Source organism: Kogia breviceps, chromosome 17, assembly GCF_026419965.1.
Source record: "Kogia breviceps isolate mKogBre1 chromosome 17, mKogBre1 haplotype 1, whole genome shotgun sequence".
Lineage (NCBI taxonomy): Eukaryota > Metazoa > Chordata > Mammalia > Artiodactyla > Physeteridae > Kogia > Kogia breviceps.
The window spans coordinates 74,976,785-74,996,287 of NC_081326.1; the positions used below are offsets into that span (position 1 = coordinate 74,976,785).

General features: G+C 50.0%; 1 protein-coding gene and 1 long non-coding RNA gene across 51 annotated transcripts in view; both read right to left on the reverse strand.

Annotated features, from left to right (window-relative positions):
* Window positions 1–303: 303 nt before the first annotated feature.
* On the reverse strand, window positions 304–4,585 carry LOC136792893 (uncharacterized). Its single transcript, XR_010837475.1, has 3 exons — window positions 4,022–4,585; window positions 3,095–3,292; window positions 304–1,939 (listed from the first exon to the last, which is right to left on the reverse strand). It is a non-coding gene; the product is annotated as an uncharacterized lncRNA (long non-coding RNA).
* A 391-nt stretch (window positions 4,586–4,976) lies between these two features.
* PTK2 (protein tyrosine kinase 2) overlaps window positions 4,977–19,503 on the reverse strand; it is a 247,644-nt gene continuing 233,117 nt past the window's right edge. For 46 of the 50 annotated variants that reach the window (XM_067017362.1, XM_067017365.1, XM_059043007.2 and 43 more), the window contains 5 exons: window positions 16,775–16,814; window positions 16,332–16,438; window positions 10,814–10,969; window positions 9,034–9,114; window positions 4,977–6,220 (listed from right to left, as the gene is read on the reverse strand). In XM_067017362.1, the coding sequence (XP_066873463.1) occupies window positions 6,008–6,220; window positions 9,034–9,114; window positions 10,814–10,969; window positions 16,332–16,438; window positions 16,775–16,814 (597 nt within the window). In that variant the 3' untranslated portion in view covers window positions 4,977–6,007. The remainder of the gene's footprint in view (window positions 6,221–9,033; window positions 9,115–10,813; window positions 10,970–16,331; window positions 16,439–16,774; window positions 16,815–19,503) is intronic. The other 4 variants (XM_067017389.1, XM_067017387.1, XM_067017397.1 and 1 more) reach the window with 1 other exon arrangement.

Here is a 19,503-nt window from a genome sequence, read left to right on the forward strand (position 1 = left end):
TCCTCCTCAGCCCCTGGCAACCACTGATCTGCTTTCTGTCTTTAGGGATTTGCCTATTCTGGACATTTCCTATAAATAGAATGTAAAGGAAAAAACTTCTGTTTTACTTTACATTGCTTACAACACTTTACTCACAATATTTCCCTTCTGACACTGCTGTCCTGCTCTCCAGTGCCGATGGCACCATCACCTGTGCTACTGATGCCATAGACTGACCCTCCCCTCAGGTCCCATGAATTTGCTAGCACAGCTCACAGAACTCAGGAAAACGTTTAACTTATTAGATTTCATTACAAAGAACAGTTTATTATGAAGAACCAGTTTATTACAAAGAACAGAACTCAGGAACATCCAGAAGGAAGAGATGTGTAGGGCAAGGTGTGTGGGAAGGGGCGTGGAGCGGCCATGCCCCGGCACCTACACGCCCTCACCAACCCAGAAGCTCGGACCCTGTCTGTGTGGGTTTTTATGGAGGTACCACTGCGTAGGCACGACTGATCAAAGTCCCAACCCTGTAGCCACGGGCAGTTCCTCTAGCAACCAGCCCCATTCCCCAAAGTCTCCTCATTAACATAAAATCAGGTGCCATTGAAAGGGGCTTGTTGGAGTCTCTCTCATCTCCTAGGACATTCCAAGGTTTCTGAGAGCTCTGTGCCAGGAATGGGAGGAACACCAAATTTCTGTTTCTTATTAGAAATCACAAAATCACACGGAATCACACAATCTGTGGCCTTTTGTGTCTGGCTTGTTTCACAACCTAATGCGTTCAAGGGCCATCCATGTCGCAGTGTGCGTCGGTACTTCATTTCTTTTTATGGCTGAATAATATTCCACGGTACGGACACACCACATTCTGTTTATTCATTTGCTGAATTTGTTAATTATCTTCAACCGTTTTTCTGGATTGTTTAGGATTTTCCATGTATAAGATCACATCACCTGTGAACAGAAGTAGCTTTACTCCTCTCTTTCCAATGTGGAGGCCCTTTGTTTACTTTCTTGCCTAACTGCTCTGGCTGGAACTGCCAGTCCTACGCTGAACGTTAAGTGGTGAAACTGGCATCTTTGTCTTGTTCCTAATCTTGGAGCAGTTAAAAAATTTTTTGACTTGGCTGTATTTTCTAATGTTCTCCAGTGTATGTGCACCACTTGTACACTTGTGCAATAAAAAGAGACGAATTTTTAAAAAGAAGTCAATGCCTAAAAATGTTTGGGTAAATTTAAAGAGCATTCTTCCCCCAGAGGGGAAAATAACTAGAAAGATGGTCTGTTTTTTTTGTCAAATTCATCAAGATAACAAACTAAAGTCAAGTGTGATTTACGAGTTTTAAAAGATGTGCAGCCCTCACTGGCGGTGGTGCACAAACGTGGTCCGGCCTGGGCTAAGAGCACGGCAGGCGGCCCCAGCCAGCAAGGGGAGCCCCGGAGAGAGAGAGGCTGAGTGAGCCTGACTCTGGTTGACAGCGTCGAGCACCCGCACGCGGTTTCGGCTGCTGTGTCCTCTGCCCTCTGCTGCATGAATGGACAGCACGAGGGGCTGGGTGGGGTCCGAGTCTGGGGTGCATCACTCCAGGCTGGGGCAGGTGAACAGAGACAGAAGAGGGCTGGACCCACCAAGAACACAGCGTAAATGACTGCATTTCTATGCACTGAGCCACCAACAACTGAACAATTTCATCTGCAGCAATGAATGGACCTAGAGGTTAACATACTAAGTGAAGCAAGGCAGATAAAGACAAGTATCACATGGTATCACTTACATGTGGAATCCAAAAAAATGAAGACTTAGAAAACAGACTTATGGTTACCAAAGGGGAAAGTGTGTGGGGGGAGGGATAAATCAGGAGATTGGGATGTGACCAGATACACACACTGCTGTATGTAAAATAAACAACAAGGACCTACTGTAGAGCACACGGAACTGTTCTCTTGTAATAACCTATAATGGAAGAGAATGTAAGAAAAGAATATACATAGTTACATATATATAACTGAATCACTTTGCTGTACCCCTGAAACAATGTCAATCAACTATAATTCAATTAAAAAAAACAGAATAGAAAATAGTATATGTCACACCTAGGTTAAGCAAAAAATAAATAAATAAAATTTAAAAGGAAAAAAGAAAAATTTAAAACATAATAGCATCAAAAACACAGAAGAGGAATACAGCTAACAAAAGATGTTTAAGATCTTTATTTACACTGAAAACAGCATGGCATTAATAAAATTAAAGATATAAAGAAATAGAGATATATTAAGTTCATGTTTTTAAGACTCAACCTTCTGAAGATATCTGTTCTCCCCAAACTGACCTATAAAGCCAATGAATCTGACAAAGACTAGTATCTGGGACACAGAGGGAATTCCTACCACCCAGTGGGTAGGAATTCCTATCTACCCAACAGAATGATAAACAGCCCAATTTTATTTTATTTTAATTAATTAACTAATTAATTTATTTTGGTCATGTCACATGGCTTGAGGGATCTTAGTTCCCTGACCAGGGATCCAACCTGTGCCCTCGGCGATGGAAGCGCCGAGTCTTAACCACTGGACTGCCAGGGAATTCCCAAACAGCCCAATTTTTTTTTTTTTTTTTTGGTTTTTGTGGTACGCGGGCCTCTCACTGCTGTGGCCTCTCCCGTTGCGGAGCACAGGCTCCGGACGCACAGGCTCAGCGGCCATGGCTCACGGGCCCAGCCGCTCCGCGGCATGTGGGATCCTCCCGGACCGGGGCACGAACCCGCGTCCCCTGCATCGGCAGGCGGACTCCCAACCACTGCGCCACCAGGGAAGCCCCAGCCCAATTTTAAACAGGGCAAAATACGTGAGCAGAGACTTCCCGGGAAAGATATATAAATGGCCAGTAAGTATAGGAAAAGACACTCCATATCACTGTACATTAAGAAACACAATTAAAACGAGATGGAACACGTACTCACTAGAAAATCTAAAATTATAAAAGACAGCGCCAAATACTGGTGAGGACGTGGAAGCAGCAGGCGGGTTTATGTGTCGCTGGCTGGAGTGTCAAACGCTGCGGCTACACCGGGAAACCGTTTGGCAGGTCTTAATAAAGTTGAACACTTACCATAAGTTCCAGAAATTTTGCTCTTAGTCGTCTGCCCACGAGAAACGGAAAGACGTGTAACACGGAAACAAATGTCCACGGCGGCTTCATTCATAATAATCAGATTGAAGACAGCTCAAATGTCCCATCCACCAACAGGTGACAGATGAACTGGCTGTGAGACCACGGGGTATCATCAGAAATAAAGAAGAACAAATCCTGAGGATGCAACAACACGGATATTCCAAAACATCACCGGGTCAAAGAAGCCAGAAACAGAAGAGTGCATGCAGCGGTTCCAGAAGCAACGTGGCGTGTCAGACCAGAGCTACAGTGCAAGAGAGCAGGCCAGCGGCTGCCTCGGGGGGCGTGGGGCCTGGCGGGGAACCGGAGGTACACGTTTGAAGAAAGTCACCCAGCTGTTCACTCAGCAGGTTCTGACTCTGTGGCAATTACATCTCAGTGAAGCTGATAAAAGGCAAGCAGGGTGGCTGTAACCCTTCTGGGGAAGCAGAGGCCAGGAGGGACCCAGGCAGACTTTTGGGGAGCTGGTGCTGTCCTGTTCCTGAGTCTGGGTGCCAGTGACGTGAGTGTGCTCCTTCGTGAAAAACTCAAAAAGCTCAACATTTATGTGCCCTTTTCTCTATTTAAATTACTCTTTAATTAAAAGAATGTCAGGATACATGGAGCTGGAGAAAGACAGAGGTGAGGCTGTGAGCAGGCTCGTATTCGCTTTCTTTACTGCTTCTCCTGGCCGGCGGGGACAGGGCCGAGTGCCTCAGTGGGCAGCTGTCGTCTGCAGAACGATGTGGCAGAGTCACGGGATGGCCCTTGTGACGGCCCCGGGGCCGCCGAGCCAGCCAGCCAACACCATCCGCTATCTGACTCCACCCATTCTCACAACCAAAATGCCTTTCCCCCTGACTTACGGCACGTTTCCAGACTTACCTGCAGTTCTCGGTACCGGAGGGAAAGTCCGATCGGGAGGCAGAGAACACGCGCTGCGGCCGCGGCTCACAGCCCCGCAGTTGGGCCCCTGGGAGCACGGGGAGTGCTTCGTCGTTCACACCGCTCGTCTTATTTAACCTCACGATCTTCACCATCCTAAAGACGAGCAAGCGGAGACCGGAGAGCCCGAGAGAAACTCAGAAGGGCGACATCCCCGAGCTTCTCTTCAGATGAAGAGGACGCCAGGCAGCCCAGAGGGGGGTGACTGCTGCGCACGGGGACGTGCGTCTTCCTGCAGGACACGCTCGAGTCCCTCCACTGGGGGCTGGGCCCCGGCTCTTCTCCCTCCAGGTTCCCGGTGCTGCAGACCCCAGTCCTGCGGGCCAGAGGCTTACCGAGATGAGGGTGGGTCTGGGGTCTGTCATGCTGACAGTTCCCTTAAGAGAACAGGATCCCCGAGGCTGGACAGGTGGCGGTGACACCACGCCTGCGGAGGGAAGTCCTTCTGGGACGACATCACCCTAGCTCAGTTTCTGCATTTAACCGTGAAGATGGAAGAAAAAGGTTAACTTATGAGGAGTGTTTTTTTTTTTTTTTTTTTTTTTTGCGGTACGCAGGCCTCTCACTGCTGTGGCCCCTCCCGTTGCGGAGCACAGGCTCCGGACGCGTAGGCTCAGCGGCCATGGCTCACGGGCTTAGTTGCTCCGCGGCACGTGGGATCCTCCCGGACCGGGGCACGAACCCGTATCCCCCGCATCGGCAGGCGGACTCTCAACCACTGCGCCACCAGGGAAGCCCAAGAGGAGTGTTCCTGACTTGTCGACAAGACAAAGAATAAAAGAAACTAATCATTATCGAGAGCTTTCCTGCATGTTACTTTATCTGACAAGTCACCTGAGAAATTTCAAATGATCTGAAGGAACAGAACCAAAAGAAAGGATATTACACCAAGCACTTTACTGGTAACACCTTTTTAATAGGTCAAAGTAACTGTACAGTTCATTATATTCTTCCTGAGAATAATTTATATCCCCCAACAAACTAAAGAGAGGGCATATTTTTCAAAATTATTTAACAGAATGGATGGTAAAACTGGACATCAAAAGGAAACCAAATCTCTGTTTTGCCCAATTCTTTCCTGGGAAGACAGACACAATGAAGGGTTAGTTAACTCCAGTGGCTGTAAAATAGTCAACATGGCTTTAATCTTTCTTTATAAATTATATAAAAATGGAAAACAGGGATGGTTCCAGAACTTCTTCTCAATGCAGTTTGGAGGTGCTCTGGTACAAAGCATTTCTGCTTCCAAGAGAAATAACATCGCTACAAAAAACTGGCACATTATTCTGGTGAAAAAAGACAAAAGTTTTTAGTGTGTTCTACAGCTAGTTTCCGACCAAATGCTTCACATACTCACATGAAAGTAAGAGGCAGGAAAGACAAGAGGGTTGTAGTTTTTTTCTGAAATTACTCAAGTCTTCAAAATATAGCTTTTATATTCTTTCTTTGTAAAGTGGTATTAGCATATTGCAACTGAACAGTGCTCTAACGACGACAATTCCAGCCTGGAGAGTGAGTCTGCGGTCGGCAAAGGGATTCTCAGCCCCTTGGGTTCCCTGGAACCTCCGCTCCTCCCGTCTTCTTCCAAGGACCAGTCCGGCCAGTTCAGGAACCAGTGCATCACTGCCTTGGCCACTTCCACGAAAGCATATCCTGATGTGAACAAAATCTGTTCTTCGTGATTCTTTAAAAGCTCCTCATGTACAATTTTTATTCTCAGAAAAATGCCACTTTTTGGATCCCGGACTTTTCTGAACACCATGACTAAAGAACCAAAACCAAGACAACCCACATCAAAACGCGGTCAAACTTATATGAGATTTTCAAGCAGCCTCAGCCAGAGTGTTGGCGTTGTGAGCTCTGGCGCCCACGACCGGGCAGAGCCTCGCTGCTGGTGGCGGCGGAGGGGGGCGCAGGCCCCGGCGCTCAGTGCGGCCTCGTCTGCCCCAGGGCCTTCAGTCTGGCCTGGTCGATGACATCCAGCAGGTTCTTGGCGTCCACGGCCAGGGCGTGCGCGGCCGTCAGCATCTGCTTCTTGTACTCCTGCTGCAGGCTGGTCATGACGTACTGCTGGGCCAGCTTCATCTTGCTGATGAGCTCCCCCAGGTCGGAGTTCAGCAGCTTCTGGGCCATCTCAATCTGCAAGGACAAGAGGGTCAGGAGAGCCTCCTGCGGCCGACACTCAGGGCATTCTTAGGCGCTTTGCTTAGGTGCCTCCGGGAGAAGAAGCTTTCTTCCTTCCCCTTAAACGAGACAGAACCTGGTCTCCACCTCCAGGCCCGCACGCTTTCTACTGCACCTGCTTCAAGACCTTCCTTTGCTACGCAGGAGATGGCTCAAGGGTGTTGCCAGACACTTGCTCCACTCTGATGTAAACTCTAGACCCTTCCAAACGGATCAGAGGTGGGAAGTGGGGGCAGGGCTGGTGGAAGGAGCCGCAGGGCTGGAGAGCTTTGCTTCGGGTGTCTCGCGACCCCTCCCACCTGTGTACTTAACCAGCGGCGATCTAGCCACGCACTCTTTCAACAATCAGCGAGCACTCACTGTACACAAGGCCCTTGGAGTTGTGGACGCGAGAGTGACCCAATGTGTCTGTGCTCACAGCCCGGTGTGGGAGCAGCATGAACAGAGCTGCCCACCACACACGGGAAAATCACGCCGTAGAAACGGACCCGGAGAGGAGCAGTTCACTCCTTCTGAGGGGGTGGAGGGACTCCATAGAGGAGAACTCGCCCGCATCTGGCCGAGACTGCACGAGCTGGCTGGCTTCCACCGTGAAGGGCCTCGTAAGCCACCCACGTTCACCTCGGTCCTGCTGAACTTAGCAATGGGGAGGCCTCAGGGATATTAGGAAGGGCAATAACAATCTAGAGAGGGCTCTGGTGGCAGTGCAGAAAGCAAACGGAAGGGCAGGGACAGCCCCGAGGTGGAGTAAGCGGCCGAGAGGCTGCTGTGATACCTCAGGGAAGAGGGGACGTGGCCGTGAGGATGCAGAAGCAAGGCCCGACCCGAGACTTGTGGGTGACACAGGCTGTCTGCACGTGTGTACGTGTGCGCGCGCACGCGCGTGGTCCGTGCTGGGCAGGGTGGTGAGTGCCTGCTGGTCCCACTGACCCCGCAAGCAGGATGTGCTACAGGGGCAGACGTCCCGCAGACAGCTAGCGCCTGGGGCACAGGGAGCGGGCCCGCTCACAGCACAGAGGGCGAGGGTCTCCAACAGCCGGATCTGTGGGGGTAGGGAGCCCTGCCAAGGAGAAAGGGCGCCTGTAAACCACAAGTCTGGGGAGCACCCTGGGGGCGGCCACCATCGGGGCAGCAAAGAAAGGCTGGGGGTGGGGCGGGCAAGGCTCTGAAACTCCAGGGCTCTCGCCAAGGGGTCAGGGCGGTGGGGGGATGGCCTCTGGTGACCCCTGGGCGGGTGCAGTAGAGAGGGCAGGGACAGCTGGGTCCAGAGGGCGGGAGGGGCGCAGGAGCCCAGGAAGGAGCGCACGGGGTGCAGAAGCAGCAGGTACACAGAGAGATCATTCCAGCCGGTATCAGCTAAAGTAGGGTTAGAAATGGTCCTGCCAAAATACCCATCCGTTAGGATACCACTTGCTTGCCTCTGGCACCTGGAGTGTCGTCATTTGGGGGCAAAATTCTTGCTCATTGTGGAAAACCAATTAAGTTTCTAATAAACTAGCTAATCTCTAAACTGGAGAGAAATATTAAGTTAAGCGGTGACACCAGTCAGAGGCATTTTCCAAAATGATTTAAGTGTGTCATGCAGGTGAACTGATGCCACTTATAGGACCAGCTGCAGTAGCTGTGCCCGACTGCCCCGCGTGTCCAGACACCCTGCTGGACGTGCTGCCCTCGGACACGACCTGCAAGGAGGACGCAGCCTCACCGCAGATGTAAAACCTCAGCCTGACCAGGAGGAAACATCAGCCTTTAGAGAACATCCCTCAGCTCCATGTCAGGGAGGCTCTGGAACACAGGGGGGCTACACTCTGCCACAGAAGACAGCACGGGGCTGAGGAGCTGTCCCAGGAGAGAGGCACACAGACACGCTGAGCGGTGTCACGGGCCACGTGAGCCCCAGGCTGTCTCCAGCCAGAGGGAGAAGCGTTACTGGGGTGACCGGTGAACCCAGCCCACCACCTGCTGACAGATGAGCACCCCGGCCAGTGGTAAATTCCAGGATGCGGTGACCGTGCAGGGTAAGAGAATGGCCCGTTATTCGAAAACACAGACGCAAATACTAAAGGTAAGAGGGTGAGATGCGCACAAGCGGCCCCCAGTTGGCTCTGGAGAAGTAAAGCCCGCGCGTGCAGAGAGAGGACGCGAACGGCTCAAACGGTGAAGGCGGCGCGATCGGGGCGAGGGTGCTTGGAAGTTCTCGGTGCTGCTCTCAAACTTTTCCGCAAGTTTGAAACCATTTCACAGTAAAAACTAAGAAAATAAAAACAAACTGAGTGCCTGCTGGGGGAAGGACAGATCACGCACCCCGAGAGAGAAAGCAGGAAAGTGGACGCTGGAGCTGGAAGGGCGAGGCGCAGGAAGTGAGCAGGGCTGGGTGCTGACCCCAACGCTAAGCCTATTCACTAGTTACAAGGAATGTTTATATCGCTGCCTTAAGTGGAAAACCGAGGTCACTCGCAAACTCGAATTTTTCCAGAGGAATTCGAGGAAGGAGGGCAGGATGCCTCTGGCGGTCCGTTTCCACAGCCTCCGTCCTCGCTCCGGAGGGTTCTAGCGCAGCAGCAGCCCCAATCCCGCGCTCCGCACCTGTCCTCACGGATGTCCCGTCCTTCAGGCTGGGACCCCACACGCGGTGCGGTGGCTCCACACGGCCCCGAAGATGGACGGCCGGTCGCCGGAGTCCGGACCTGGGGCCCAGCCAGGAGGTCACGCCTGCAGAGCGCGCGCGGTGCTCCCCCCGCCACGCCGCCCTGTGGAGGAGGCCCTACCTCTCGGTGGGTGCTGGCGGGCAGGACGGGAATGGTCTCATCCACGGTGGCCAACAGCGTCCTCAGGGCCAAGCCGACTTCCTAACAGACAGGACCACACCCAGTGTTAGGACTCACGTCAAGGAGTTTCATGCCAGCAATGACAGTGTTTCCTTCCAGTTACATGATTTTTCATTTCCTTTTCACCACTTTAGGGAAAATTTCTTTCTTTCTTTCTTTCTTTTTTTTTTTTTTTTTTTTTTTTTAGGAAAATCTCTGTATTTCTTTTCCACAGTGCTGAGCCTGATCTCATTAAGTTATAAGGCAATTTCCCCCAGATTCAGATCTCTGAATACTCACTGCTCTACTGTCTGGGGAACAAGGGAATGATGGAGGCTCATGTAAGAAAAGCCGCACGGACGCCCAGGGAAGGAGGTGCTGGGGCCGCGTGTGCTCCGTGACTCTCTTCTCTCCCCAGTGCTTTCCAAAGCCTCGTGGGCCACCAATAAGGATGTTACTGCTGCCACACGTGGGAACGACAGGTGGCGGTCTGCTATGGAGGCCATTCTGACCGCGGGGCTTTGTCCACTACGTACGTATATGGAGCACAGGAGCCCTCCCCCTGCCACTTAGAGCTGAAAGGGACCAGCTGTGATCAAAAACGATGTGGCCTTAGAGTTAAAATGTTTGTCGTTGTCATTCTTATGAGGGTCAACTATGTAATGACTCAGGTGCTAAGTTATACATGCAGGAGGAACAAGACCAGTAAGGACATGCTAGTTATTGACACTGGATCAACAAAAAGAGTGTCATTTTGCCAAAGTAATAGGGTTAAAAAAGCAGCTTCTACAAAATCACCATAAAAAGTCTTATTATGTACAAGATTCTGATTGCTTTTGTATACTGTTGAGTTTATTAGTATTTTTTAAAAACCTGTCTGTGGTTCATGCAAGTTCACCCTTCAGAACTTCAGTTATAAGTGTTATGGGAGTATCGCCTAAAAACGAAACCAGAATGGATTTACTGTGCTGCCCACAAAACACCACGGCTTCCAAGCAGCTACTCCATCCACACTGAGGGTTTAAAAGAAGCTGTTCCAGAGATTGCTCACTGGTACACTAAAAACGGTGTTCAATCCTGCAGCTCAACGACAAAAAGCCAAACGACCCTATGAAAAAGCGGGCAAACGACTTGAACAGACATTTCTCCAAAGATGACACACAAGAAAGCACACGAAGAGGCGCTCAACCTCACTACTCATCAGGGAAATGCAAGGCAAAAGCCCAGTGAGACGCCACCTCACACGTATTAGGACGGCTTCTGTCCAAGAAACCGACACAGAAAATAAAGAGTGTTAGTGAGGAGGGAGAGAAACTAGAACCCTTGTGCACTGCTGACGGGAATGTAAATTGGTGCAGCCATTGTGGAAAACAGCATGGTGTGTCCTCAAAAAATTAGGAATAGAATTACCATACGATCCAGCAATTCCACTTCTGAGTAAACGCCCCAAAGAACCGAAAGCAGGGCCTCTCCAAGTATCATCTGTCTTGGCGCTTTAACACTGTAATCACCTCCCCTAAGTCATGACGGCGTCAGACCGTAAGTACTCTTCTGCACCTTCCCTCACTCCAGATCATACGTATGAGCAGTAGTTACCGACAGACTCTGCTGCTCAGGACATTCCGGGGTCAAGGTCGGGAATGGCAGTGACTGCCATGTGATGCAGACCTTCTGAAGAGTCAGGCTGGACCCGAAGGGCACGGGGAATGTCTCCTGCTTCACGTGGCGGGGCTGAGCTCACCTTCACCATGGGGACATACTCCTCTGGCGGGGCCGGCTGGATCTTGCTGGACATCTCGATGACCGCCCTCACCAGGCCCGTCACGTTCTCGTACACCCTGTCATTGGACCGGTCCAGGTTGGCAGTGGGAGGGGGGCTGATTTCCTGGGGCTGAAGCTGCCAACACAGAAGCCGGTTATCTTTCTATCCTCCAGCAGATGGCGTCATATAGCTGCAACTAGGTTAGAAAGGGTCTTTAAAAGAGATCAAAGCAGATCACAGAACTGATCTTCTTGTCTTAGGGGACATAGGTCAGCTCGAGGATGACAGCAAAGCAATTCATCCAAGTGACAAATAAATAAGGAACCTTTTTTTCTAACTTTGAGCTCAGTTAAAGGAAATGAGATGGAATCACACACATTATACTAAAAGCCCCCGGAATCATTCAGAGAAGTGATTCATCGTCCCCCCAAAATCATTCACCAAAAGAGAAAGAATCCAGGTATTTTACGTCTCTCTGAGGATTTGGAGACAGTTGGGCAAGGGGTCAGGTGCTCTCCATTGAGGCTACATGGGTTTCCACTGAGTTTGAATCTTGCAGTAAAACCTGTACGGCTCAGCTTAGTTGCCTTCAAACCACCTAATGGAAACGTGTGTTCCTTTCGTGGTTATAAAACGTGGGCAAATGCAAGTCTTCTTTAAACGGACACCATCTGCTTCCAGAAAGCTGCTGATGTGGGAGCTGTGCGGGTGCTGCTCTGTTGGTGGGGGGTGGGCACTGCCCCCTCACCCGCAGCTGTGACGGAGGTGAAATGAAGGAACATATGTAAAACTGCCCGTCCCAGGACCCGGGCACAGAGAGACTTCAACAAATGTTATCCAAGACAACCTGAGCCCTGAAGGCTGCACAAGGGCCTCTAGGGAACCTTCAGCGTATTAAAAAGCCGAACTGGCCACCTTAGGTGTAGAAAGGACTGCATGTGGCTCCTCTGAGAAGGCTACATGACAGCGGCCGATAGTTGTGCATATGCACACGGGTCTGCTGCCCGCGCTCAAACTCTGGGTGCCCGTCCCTGAGCCATGAGGCACAAAGGGACGAGAATGTTCCATCGCCGCAGAGATGTTCACGTCTCACTCTTGGGCAAATATAAATGCTGCTTTTGGTGACAAACCAAGCAAAAGCGCCCTCCCCAGGCTTCCCGATTCCTGGTCCAGAGTTGCATGCAGAGCGGGGTGTGATAGAGAGCTGGACAGACACACAAATACCATGTGCTTACCCTCCACGGCTATTGTCGAACGGAAGGTGAGGACAAGTTAAAGAAATTTATCAGAGAAAGGGAAAAAAGAAAAACAATATTAATAAAGGCAGCAGACAAAACCCCCGTAAAAACACATGAGCAGAACAAGAGGAGCGTGCTTCTGCCCGTTGGCTCGGTTAGCGGGCCATCGAAGTGTAGCTGCTGGGCCGTCTGTTCAGGGCACCCGCACACTCAGTAGGGGTCTGCCATGCACCATGCTTGTTTTCACAAATAAATGAGGAAAACAACATGCAAAAGCCCAAGAATGACAATCTGGCAGCCGTGCAAGAATCCAAAGAATTAAGGGTCTTTAAAAAGAAAGAAAGCGTATCTATGCCTGTATTCACGGAAAGCTGCCCATTGGACATCTGAGTGATTCTGGAGAAACTGCACCCCCTCACTCCCTGGGCCTGGCCCCAACATCCAACATCCCTGGAAATGGCCTTCGACCTAGCCAGCCTGCTGTAATACAGATGCCTGGCTTGAGGCTGTGTTTAAAGATATCAGGAGCTTATTTTAAAAACAAAAACAAAACTAAAACATAAAACTCTTCATTTGAACCAGTTCTTATGGTTGGGTTCCCGTACTTTAAACTTAGAAATTTTAATGTTTTTTTCCCTCCACAGTTTAAACCAAGCCTATTCTACTGTAACGTAATAGGCAGTTAATTGAGAGAAATATGGATTTCTTGACCTTTCCTTAGAATTGTCTGAAAAATGTATACCCTTTGGTATAGAAGTTTAGCAGAGTCCTAAATTCTGAGGTCCAACCCTCCACACTGTATTTTCTGTGCACTAGAAAAAGGGAGGTTATTCGTAGCAGCATCACTTCCAAGAGAAGCCGTGTCAGCATTTTATCTTCTGCACCGAGATGCTGAATGGGGCAGGAGGGCCAGTTCAAAGGGGATTAACGTAAAAGGCCGCGTTTCCTCAGGAGGCGTGCCAGCTGGGGCTCCATCAAGAAGAACTACAGTTCTGGACTCCAGGAGGTGAGGGTGGTTTGTTCTAACCCGTTCAAAGCTTCTGCTCTTTTGCGTTCACCCTTTGCCCAACTGTCACAGAAGCGCTGTCAGAAAGCGTCCAGGGGCCATTCACAGGGACCCTCCCAAAGCACCAGCCTGGTGTGCAGAGACAGCTGTCACTGGTTTCCTACTTTCTGGAGCCTGACCACTTGGAGGCCCCTTGGCAGGCGGTTAGACACACCACTGCCCGCAGAGATGCAGCCAATCCCAACCACTTGGGGGGGGGGGGTTCTCAAAGACTCCGATAATTCAGAGCCGAAACGTAAGGCCACCAAGGAGAAACTGAGACTGATTTCTGGCTATGAGTTGGATGAATTACTTCGGTGACACCCAGGTAAAGGTAAGCATTTCTGCATTAAAAGAGTACTGTTCTTTCAGGCTGGATTTGATAACCTCTACCAAACAGACGTGTCACGAAGAAGTAGAGACATATACTTCACATTTACTAATTATTATTATTATTTATTTTTTCTTTTTTTTTGCGGTACACGGGCCTCTCACTGTTGGGGCCTCTCCCATTGCGGAGCACAGGCTCCAGACGCGCAGGCTCAGGGGCCTGCCTAGCTGCTCCACGGCATGTGGGATCTTCCCAGACCGGGGCACGAACCCACGTCTCCTGCATCAGCAGGTGGACTCTCAACCACTGCGCCACCAGGGAAGCCCCCACAGTTACTAATTATTAAAAAATGTTTACTGAGTGTTTTTTTTTTGGGGGGGGGCCGTGTTGGGTCTTCGTTGCTGTGCGCAGGCTTTTCTCTAGTTGCAGCGAGCGGAGGCTACTTTTCGTTGCAGTGCGTGGGCTTCTCACTGCAGTGGCTTCTCTTGTTGCGGAGCATGGGCTCTAGGCACGTGGGCTTCAGTAGTTGCAGCACGCAGGCTCAGTAGTTGTGGCTGGTGGGCTCTAGAGTGCAGGCTCAGTAGTTGTGGCTCACGGGCTTAGTTGCCCTGCGGCATGTGGGATCTTCCCGGACCAGGGATTGAACCCGTTTCTCCTGCACTGGCAGGCGGATTCTTAACCACTGTGCCACCTGGGAAGTCCCCTGAGTGTATTTTTAAAAAAGATTTATTTATTATTTGGCTGCGTGGGGTCTTAATTGCGGTGCACAGGCTCTTTGTTGCAGCGCATGGGCTTCTCTCTAGTTGTGGTGCACAGGCTCAGCAGTTGCGGCACACGGGCTCAGCTGCCCCGCAGCATGTGGGATCTTAGTTCTCCCACCAGGGATCGAGCCCGCGTCCACTGCATTGGAAGGCGGATTCTTAACCACTGGACTGCCAGGGAAGTCCCCTCCTGAGTGTACTTTAAGTAAGCACACTTAAAGATTCCTTTCCATAAAGATTTCTACTTGCTCAATACCCTATAATAAGGGTATTTCCCAATTATATTTATTCAAATGTAAAAAATGAATATAGGTCAGAATTCTAAGCTGGTATCCGATCCACTTTTAAAGTTGGTTTTTCATTGCAATACAAGCCCTTTTGAAAGTTTCTTCTTTTGCTTATGAAAAATGAAAAAAGTTCATTAACCCAATTTCTTTTTCCTTTTAAAATTTATGTCAAGAAACCGCACTGGGAAAGGGCGTGTCCTCCTTTGCTCCTCTGCGGTGCTAGTGGAGCTGCAGGGAGGCTTCTTGGGCCTGGAGGCCCAGAAGCTGGAGGAGCCAAGCCCCAGGCAGCCCCCAGGACCAGCACCCTGATTTCCAGGAGCTGACCGCCTGACCCTTGGTGCAGGGGTGCCTCTGGCGCCGTGGTTCCTGTGTTAGGCTCCGCAGGGAGCAGGCTGGTCCCAGACAGCGCCAGCTGCTTCACTACTGGTCACCGCCCTCCAGCTGTAGGCTGGCTCGCAACTGGAGGTGATATTTTATCTGCCTGGGGACAACCTCTCTGACTCGCTAAGACGGCAATACACCTGCTTCTATCCAGGAATCAGCCGCTTGGCTTTGGGGGTAAACCTGGAGCAGCAGCACATATGTGTGTGCGGAAAGCCAGGTCGGCCATGAAATGCAAGTTCAGCTATGGGGAGGCCGTAACCTTGAACACGCCTTTTAACCTCTGGGAATTGTAGCCACCTCATGCGACAGGTGGGAACAATAATAAGACCGTCAATTCCGTGAGGCTGATGTGAGGATTTAAAATACATGGGGCAGGTTCTGACACAGCAGGTGGCACTCAATGAATGATGGTTATTAGTGAAACAAAGTGTATCTTAACTGATCCCATAGCTATTGAATTCTAAGATGTACCTTTTTCCATGCACCATGAGGAAGGAAAAAAAAATGCCAGTTAAATCAACACACTGTCCTGATTTTAGAGATATTAAAATGTGAAGACAGCGACTTCCCTGGTGGCTCAGTGGTTAAGAATCTGCCTGCCAATGCAGAGGACACGGGTTTCATCCCTAGTCTGGGAAGATCCCACGTGTCACGGAGCAACTAAGCCCGTGCGCCACAACTACTGAGCCTGTACTCTAGAGCCTGTGAGCCACAACTACTGAGCCCGCATGCCACGACTACTGAAGCTCGCGTGCCTAGAGCCCGTGCTCCGCAACAAGAGAAGCCACCGCAGCGAGAAGCCTGCGCACCGCAACGAAGAGTAGCCCCCGCTCGCCGCAACCAGAGAAAGCCCGCGCACAGCATCGAACACCCAATGAAGCCAAAGATAAATAAACAAATTAAATAAATGAATAAAATGTGAAGACAAAATGTATCAGAATTGAGAAGTAGGACATATTTTGAGAGATAACTGACCTAACGGAAAGTAGAGTGTACCCCTCTCCTTAAATGGGCACACAGAGGAGGAGGTTGTGGTCCCCAGCACCCGCTGCTTTACACACGCTGGCCCCAGATGGCAAAGGATGGAAGTCGCCCACTAGGCCACACTGACACACTTGGAGACACTGAGCCTACAGAAGGCCTTGCTTTCCCCAGGCGTCCTGGTTTGATTCATTTGTAAAACCAGAAGCCACCCCAGCACTTTTATCTCAAGGAAACATTCTGTCTGATAAGAGGAAAATGTCTTCAGAAAGTTAAGATCTGACTGAGGCCCTAGAATCTATCACATGAGAGAAAAACAGAAAAGAGAGTTTTCCAGTAGAGTCTGTCCTGACTCAGAGGAGTCTGGAGCCGACCAAGGAGCCCCGCAACCCCACTGCACATCGCAGGGTCATCGCCCGGAGTGAAAGGCTCCGTGGGGTCCTGGGCTGCGCGCAGGCTCGGGCGCTCACCTTGACACCCTCGTTGTAACTGTCCCCGGGGCTGCCGAGGCTGGCTAGGCTGCTCAGGTGCCCGGGGGCTCCGGGACGCGGTGGTTTCTTTGGTGGAGCTGCAGGATCTGGTGAAGGAATGAGTCCCATTACTTAACGTACATTAATGAAGAGGATGGAAACAACCCCCAAACAAATAAACACGGGTTCATGTTATTACAACAGAAGCTAATCTCAGAGAGGGCACCCTACAGAGGTGTTTCTGATGCATTAGAGCAGTAAAGTCTGTTTTCCAGCATTCTAGTCGTGGGCTGAATTTGGTAAACATCATACTTGCTATGGTCTGTAGGGGGAAAAGTGTTAACACAACATGAGGTTTTTCGAAACTAAGAAACTATACGTCAAAACCCCCCTCCCTCCAAATGATACAAATTTTGTGACACTCGATTCATTTCTTCATTTACCTGGTTTGCCCACAGGCTGATATATGTGCTGGTTTCCAGTCTGTGGGAAAAGAAAAAGCCGGGTCAATGCAGCAGGGCGCACAACAGGATAACAGCCTCCCCTTCCCACCCTCTCCACCCACCCCCTTGACCGCTGGGCTAAATGCTGGGGTCAAAGACCAACAAGATAGGGGAGGGTCCTGCCTTCAAGGCCTCAGGTGGGGACAGGGGATTAGGCTAATAAGCAATAATGCCAATGGGGTATGGGACAGAAGGAATCACGATGGGAAACACGGCCAGGGGTGGTCACACCAGTTTCAAATTTTCTTTAAAGAAATTATGCCCATGGAGGTCTCCAGTTCAACCTCACGGCTGTGAAATCTGTCCTGTGTCCGGAAACTCCCCCCCACCCCCTCCTTCTCTGATTACAGGAAGGAGTGCCATCAGGGACAATGACGATGAGAAGAGGTCTCCTAGCACTGGGATGTCTACGTTGTCACTGTTACCTGAAGAACCTGGTGTGACACCTCCATCCGTTCGGGACAAGCCACAGGCCAAGCCAGGAAGCCAAACCAGCCCAGGCCCAAGAAAAAAGGCAGGTCCACATAGGACCAGCCCTAGTCTAGGGTGTCACGCCTGCAGCTACGATTAGAGCCACTTATCCTAGGCTGACTGAGTGAAAAGAAGTATCTTCAAACTACATCCTACTTTTGAAAAGAGGGACTTTCCTTGCTTATTTTGAAACAATAAACTGGCTAAAATACATATACTGGAAGGTGCTTTCCTTTTACTGAGTAGACATCCACTTCTTTAAAATAAAGGACCATGAGAGGGCACACAGTCACAACTGCTCCTTGCCCAGGATCACGGCTGCTTCCACCAGGCCACTGAACACTCCCCATTTTAAAGACTAGAAAAACCCTCCAAGCGGGAAGGTGTGAAGAACGGGGGTTCCTGACACAGTGGGAAGCGGGCCGAAACCTTGCGAAGAGACAGACTGTGGCTATGCTGCGCTGTGCTCACTGACCAGCAGTAAAAAGACTTAAAGAACTTCCTGATACTCAGGGAACAAGAAAGTGCAATAATTAGAAAATCCTATTCTCAGAACTTTCTGGATCAGTTCAACAGATGGTATGTATGTCCCTGTGCGCAGAGGCGGACGGGCTGGGCAGCGGGACAGGCTGGGCTCTGGTTCTGCTGCGTGTGCGGTGCTGGCCCTAGAGGACTGAGTCGTTCGCCGATTTGAGGCTTTGGTTTTCCCGTTTGAAAGCGGAGGCGAGTCACGCTTACCCTCTATGGGCGGGTTGTCACAAAATGAACATGCTGCCAACTTGCATATTATTTTGAAATTCCAAATAGTTTTTATTTTTACTTTTTATGCACACAGACGGGATCAGTTTCCATGAGGCAGTGACTAGTGTCTGTTAACTAGCCCAGACCTACTGACAGTCTACACTGCTTTTCAGCCAAACGCTTCTCCCTGAAACGGGGGCCCATTTTCAGAAGTGTTCAGTTGGAGCGCTTTGAGAAGTGGGGGCCACACCAAACAGTTATCTTAGTAAAGGACAGAAGCGGAAAAGCCAGCAACCGTCAGCATGTGTTATGAGCCCCACAGCTTAACCCAGACCCTGGAGGGGAGAGGCCTGCAGAGCAGGCTGGCGCCTGGTCACGCTCGGAGTGCCCTGTCCGGCGTCCGGCATGGGGACCAGTGACCTTGGGCAGGTTTCCTACGAGCCTCAGTTGACTCATCTGTGGCGTGTGGATGGCACGGCGCCTGACCTGACAGAAGTGCTGAGGACTCATGAGGTGACAGGAGGGAAGCACCCAGCTCAGCACCCACTCCATCAGGACTAAGCGCGCCTACTGTCACCCAGGCCTGGTGTGCGGCAAGTACTGTGAGATCACAAGTGGCCCCGTCATGCGTCGTCTGTTTCACAAAGTGTTTCTCAATAATCCTTCTGTCCCATCATTCATTCATTCATTCACTCCACATACGTTCTGGGTACCTTCTACATACCGCATCTTGGAACAGGATTTTCCTTTTCTAAAAAATGTTCCTATTAGTGACGTTATAAATAGCTGGTCCCTTGAACAGGGTTTACTTTCATACTTATTCTCACTCTTTCCTCTTAACAATTTGGGACCAACTGCTCAATATATGTTATCGTTTTTTAAATTGAAGAAGTCTTGATGCACACTGTAAGTTACAGGTGTACAGTATAGTGATTCACAATTTTTAAAGGTTATGCTCCATTTGTAGTTATTATAAAATATTGGCTATATTCGCTGTGTTCTACAATACATCCTTGCGGCTGATTTTTTTTGGCCGCACCATGCGACTTGAGGGATCTTAGTTTCCTGACGAGGGATTGAACCCAGGCCCTGGCAGTGAAAGCGCCAAGTCCCAACCACTGCATCACCAGGGAATTCCCATTGTAGCTGATTTTATACAAAACAGTTTATACCGCTTAATCTCCTACCCTTGTATTGCCCCTCTCCACTGTTAACCACTAGGTTTGTCCTCTATATCTGAGTCTTTTTGTTATATCCACTAGTTTGTAAGTGATACTATAAAATATTTGTCTTTCTGTCTGACTTATTCACTTAGCATAATACCCTCCAAGTCCATCTATGCTGCTGCAAATGGCAAAATCTCATTTTTTATGGCAGAGTAGTTTTCCATTGTATATATACACCACAGCTTCTTTATCCTTTCATCTGCTGATGAACTTGGGTTCCTTCCATATCTG